Source organism: Aethina tumida, chromosome 1, assembly GCF_024364675.1.
Source record: "Aethina tumida isolate Nest 87 chromosome 1, icAetTumi1.1, whole genome shotgun sequence".
In the NCBI taxonomy this organism is placed as follows: Eukaryota; Metazoa; Arthropoda; class Insecta; order Coleoptera; family Nitidulidae; genus Aethina; species Aethina tumida.
In genome coordinates, this window is record NC_065435.1 from 69,617,846 (window position 1) to 69,623,123 (window position 5,278).

The 5,278-nt window shown below is 31.8% G+C and overlaps 1 protein-coding gene and 1 long non-coding RNA gene across 3 annotated transcripts; both read left to right on the forward strand.

Annotated features, from left to right (window-relative positions):
- Positions 1 to 151: 151 nt before the first annotated feature.
- Positions 152 to 4,446, forward strand: LOC109608830 (vacuolar protein sorting-associated protein 18 homolog). 2 transcript variants are annotated; one of them, XM_020025380.2, is made up of 11 exons: positions 152 to 277; positions 332 to 515; positions 575 to 826; positions 890 to 990; positions 1,047 to 1,094; positions 1,704 to 2,015; positions 2,066 to 2,324; positions 2,381 to 3,324; positions 3,380 to 3,584; positions 3,655 to 4,038; positions 4,090 to 4,446. In XM_020025380.2, the coding sequence occupies exons 1-11, from the start codon at positions 203 to 205 to the stop codon at positions 4,332 to 4,334; spliced, it is 3,009 nt and encodes a 1,002-aa protein (XP_019880939.1). In that variant the 5' UTR covers positions 152 to 202; the 3' UTR covers positions 4,335 to 4,446. The 2 variants fall into 2 exon arrangements, with proteins under 2 accessions (XP_019880939.1, XP_019880940.1); XM_020025381.2 differs by lacking the exon at positions 1,047 to 1,094.
- Positions 4,447 to 4,769: 323 nt separating this feature from the next.
- LOC126264168 (uncharacterized) lies at positions 4,770 to 5,147 on the forward strand. Its single transcript, XR_007546953.1, has 2 exons — positions 4,770 to 4,896; positions 4,953 to 5,147. It is a non-coding gene; the product is annotated as an uncharacterized LOC126264168 (long non-coding RNA).
- Positions 5,148 to 5,278: the final 131 nt, after the last annotated feature.

Here is a 5,278-nt window from a genome sequence, read left to right on the forward strand (position 1 = left end):
TACATAATAATGTTTAGGCGTTAATATACTGTAACTTTTATATACTTTCAAATGGCATAAAACAAAATTTAAATAATAACCAAATAAATCAGGCAACGCCGATGTTGACGTTAAATGACAGCTGTCAGATTAACCTATATCTTTGCGGGTGAAAAAAAGCAGATAAACAACTAACAATAAGACCAAATCGGTGTTTATCAGAATGACATCAATATTTGATCAGTTCGAGCAGGCCTCAACAAAGACGAAGTCCAATAATTTATCTAGTGCTGAAATGGTAATTATTAATTTTGTAATTTCTAATATCCGCCCTTAACTATTACTATTTTAGAGTACTCTAGGGTTTATTGATATGACATTGGAGCAGGAGATTCCCATATTCAGTAAATCAAAAAAGGATTATAGGCCTCCTCATAAATTTACTCATGTTGCAATATCTAACAAATATTTTGTTGGTGCTATGCAAGATGGTACTTTATTAAGGATGAATTTACACAATCCCCAAGAAACAGACAGTAAGAATATATCTGTATACATTTATAATAATTATATATTTTACACAATTTTCTTTTAGGAATAACTTTAACAAAGTATACAGGCACTGGTAAGCTGACAAATTTGTTTTTGGATCCAAATGGGAATCATTTACTTATCACCTTTACCCCAAAGATACCAAAAGCCCCTGATGCAACACCTGAGCTGCTTTACTTGTCACGTAAATCGGCAAAGTTAAAGTCAACAACTAAATTTAGGGGTCACTTGTTTACAGAAGTGGCATGGTGTTCTACAAATGATTCAGAAACCACCACTGGTCCTATATTGTTAGGTAAGTCCCAAAAATAATAATAATATGAAATGATCAAAATTAATTTGGGGTTTATTTTTACAGGAACTTCTAAAGGATTAATATTTGAAACAGAAATTGTGTTAGAAGGTGAGAAGTTTTTCACTTCAGGATTCTCTTCAAGTTTGGAACAATATTGGAGACAAGTAAGTTGAATTTGTAAATAGTATCATGTCATTCTTAATTATTTTTATTAAAAAAGCTTCCCAATTATTTGCCTTTATATGGAAACAAAGAAGTGGATGGTCTGGTAAGAAATGAAATGATTCCAAAAGTTGGCTTTGATTTAATCATTAATTTTTATTTTTTGCGATATTTATTTAGTTTTCTTTTGATTTGGTATGAGTAACTTTATTATTGAGTTAAAATATCATATGTGTGTATTATATTCTATTAAATTAAATATTATTTTATAATATTTTATTTAATGTTATGTTCAAATTTAGTAGTGGTTATTGGTAAACATGATCATTAAAGTGGTTTGATTAATATTAATTTGTTATCCAATCATCAAACTGATTTATTTATATTTACTAGTAAACATAGCTAGTTCACATTAAAATTATTCTGCTGTTTTTTTATAAAATTATATTTACTTTTTATGATACACTCATAACTTTATTTGATCAGTTATTATTTATAATAGAATTGAAGACTTGAGTCAAATTAGTTGGATAGTTGACACTGGTCATTATTAGTAGGTTTTCATATGAAGAGCTCTTATTAACAGCCTGGTTAGTCGTTAGTCTTATTCGTATTATCGAGTTGAAAGAACATAAAAAGTAGTTCAAATTTTGAAATTGTAATAAAGAAAATTGTTGTTTTCATCAAATACAATTTGCTGACGTTTTTTAATTAGGTTTTTGATATTGGAAAAGGACAGGACATGCCCATTACTGGCTTGGAATATCACCGAGTTTTTGGTACAGACAGATACGTGGTATTCGCCGCCACACCTTCACGGCTTTACTATTTTGTTGGAAAAGCTGATACAGATGAAAAGCCACTCCTGCAGCAGGTCTTCAATAAATATTTAAACATTGCAGAACCCGAAACTTACATAGAACATTTAAGTAATCTTAGATACTCTAGGTTACAGTTTTGGTCCGAAAATCTCGTGACTCCGAATACTTTTGCTTGGATTACAGAGAGTGGCATAACTTATGGCGAGGTATACTGGTAAATATTGAGGTTTTTAAAATAAGTATTTGTTTGTTGAAGATCGATCCGTCAACTGACGATAACATCAAAGACATTGAATCCAAATCAAAGCATATTCCGTATCCCAAACCCATGTATGAAGACAATTCCGACCTTAAAAAATATCCTCTATCAATAGCTCTTACCCAATTTCATATTTTATTAGCCTATACAGACACCATAAAAGGATTGTGTCTTCTCAATCAAGAAGTGGTTTACGAGGATAATTATAATGAAGCGTTTGGAATGTTAGTAAACGTTATAAAAGACGTAAAAACAGGTAACCATTATACAATTAAATTATTTTATCATATATAAAACGCAGATGTATATTAGGTGAAATATGGGCTGTGACCGAAAATGCCGTGTTTCGTTTCAAAATAACGCGTGAGGAAAGGAACGTGTGGCGTATCTTCTGCAAAAATCAACAATTTGAATTAGCAAAGAAATACTCGCGAAGCAGTGAGGCTTCCTATAACCTTGTGCTTGTTAAAGAGGCTGATATGCTCTTCGAAAACAAACAATACGAATTAAGTGCCCAACGTTACGCCGAAACTCAATCGAGTTTCGAAGAGATTTGCTTAAAATTTATTCAAGTTAACGAGACGGACTCGCTTAAAATATTTCTCAGTCACAAACTAGACACTTTAAAGCCTCAAGACAAAACTCAAATAACAATGATTGTTATTTGGGTAGTGGAGTTGTATTTGAACAAACTGGAGGAGAAACGTTTGCAGGGTATGGAGCAAAGTGCCGCCTACGATACCATTCAGAAGCAATTCGAGACCTTTTTGGCATTGCAGGAGGTGTCGGATTGTGTTAAGAAAAATAAAGACACCATTTATAATCTAATGGCCAGTCATGGCGACAAAGACAATCTGATTAAATTGACGATTGTTAACAAAGATTTCGAGCAGTTGATTCGTCATCACATTTACAAAAATAACTTCAGAGAAGCGCTGCAAGTTTTGAAGAGTCAGAATAACTATGAATTGTATTATCAATTTGCGCCTATATTAATGCAAGAGGAACCTAAACATCTGGTGCAAACTTTAATATCTAAAGGGAGGAGACTGGATCCGGTAAGATTGTTACCTGCTTTAGTAACTTGCAACGGCGAACTGCATGCCAGAGAAGTTATAAATTATTTGGAACACTGCATAGATAAAATGAAAAATGCAAACAAGGCGATACATAATTTTTTGCTTTCATTATATGCCAAGTACGATCCGGATAAACTGTTACAATATTTAGAGGCCCAAGGACAAGAAATGGCTTTGGTAAATAAAGTATTAAAGTGACTTTACAGTTTAGTATTATGTGTCATTGTTTTAGGTGAATTATGATGTCCATTTTGCGCTAAGATTGTGTCACGAAAACAAACTAACTAAAGCTTGTGTGTTTCTATCCGGATTACTTGGTTTGTGGGAGTCTGCAGTGGATTTAGCTCTAACGGTTAGCGTAGATAAGGCCATAGAACTCGCAAACATGTCCCCTGAAAACGATGTGGAATTGAAGAAAAAATTGTGGCTTAAAATTGGTAAATTTAGATTCAATTTCGTTTGTTTTAAGATGGAATTTTTTGAAATATTAAAAATGAATCATTTTAGCACAATATGTTGTTAGCGGTAAAGACGATATTCAACAGGCGATGGAATTTCTTCGGCAATGCGACTTGATTAAAATCGAAGATATCCTTCCATTCTTTTCAGATTTTGTAACGATTGACCATTTTAAAGATGCAATTTGCAAATCTTTAAAAGAGTACAATCAAAAGATAAAGGATCTGAAGGCAGAAATGGAGGATGCGACGAAATCAGCGGAACAAGTCAGAGACGAAATTCAGTCATTTAGGAATCGATACACTGTAATCAGTAGTGCAGATAAATGTCAGATTTGTAATAATATATTAATGATAAGGCCGTTTTATATGTTCCCATGTCATCATAAATTTCACAGTGATTGTTTGGTAAACGAATTAACACCGTCTTTGGGTAAGTGTTTAATTAATATAGTTTAAGCATTCATTAAGGATGTTATTGAAGGTCCAGCGAAAAGAAACAGATTGGCTGAACTAGAAAGACAGTTCAAACATTTAAGCACACAAACTAACATAGATAATATTAGCACTGGATCAACGGGAATGTCAGCCAAGGATTTAGTGAAATCTGAAATCGACAACATTTTAGCTTCTGAATGTTTATATTGTGGAGAAAACATGATCAGAAATATCGATATGCCTTTTATAGAAGATAATGAGTATGAAGCTGTGATGAGAGCATGGGAGTAAAATAGTTTACGTATTTATACTAACCGTATTTATTTTATTGTGATTTAAATTTTATTTTTATTGTACTTTCATAGAATATATGTAATAATTCTAAAATATATAATAAGTTCCGCATTGATTTTTATTAAAAGTTTCTGAACTATTTATTTATTAGAAAAGACAGCCTTGCAATGATATGTGAATTACTTGGAGAGTAACTATTAATGGCGGTTCCAAAGGTTTGAGTCTGGTGAGATGCATTATATATAGAACAACAAAGAAACAAATAAAAACAATATATTTTTATTTACTCATAATTGTCAAGTATATTTGTCAAGTAAATTTAGTCCGCAAAAGAAATTTTGCAAAGCACAAAAACCCCTTACATTTCAAACATCTTCACTTCACTTCATTGTCTAGAGACACGCATCAGCTCCCCTACCATTCAAATAATAGCCTGACCTTAAAGCGTATATGCGAATTTTGGAATTAAATAGAAATATTCAAGACTTACTTATGAAACGAGTTGGCACGTAGAAACACATTTAAAAGTGCCTTTGGCTCATCTGAATAGCCGCCACTGGTAACTATATAATATTGAATATATAAAAATTTTAATTTAATATTCACTTATACTAGTTGATTTAATGAAGCAAAGTTGGACACTATAATTCTGATTTCTTGAGTGCGGAACATTGACATATTACCTGAGTATACCGAATTGAGAGACATAACAAATACTGTCAATAGGAGATCTCACTCAAATGGTTAAGAATGGAGGACATAATAACTTTGAGATTTAGAATATAAATTGAAATTCCATGTGAAAGTTGACATACTCGTTTAATTATAATGAAGTAAATAAAAGCGTTTTTTTAAATTGATATAGGGAAGAAAATGATTAAATAAAACGAAATATCTACTTACCTTAATTTGTTAAGCTAAAGCTAAAAATGAAAGCACCA

What these genes read in the sequence shown, in the direction of transcription:
- LOC109608830 (XM_020025380.2), top strand. Translation starts at nt 203, where the DNA reads ATGACATCAATATTTGATCAGTTCGAGCAGGCCTCAACAAAGACGAAG. An exon ending in ATTTATCTAGTGCTGAAATG is followed by an intron (nt 278 to 331) that starts GTAATTATTAAT and finishes TTACTATTTTAG; the next exon opens with AGTACTCTAGGGTTTATTGA. An exon ending in CACTGGTCCTATATTGTTAG is followed by an intron (nt 827 to 889) that starts GTAAGTCCCAAA and finishes TTATTTTTACAG; the next exon opens with GAACTTCTAAAGGATTAATA.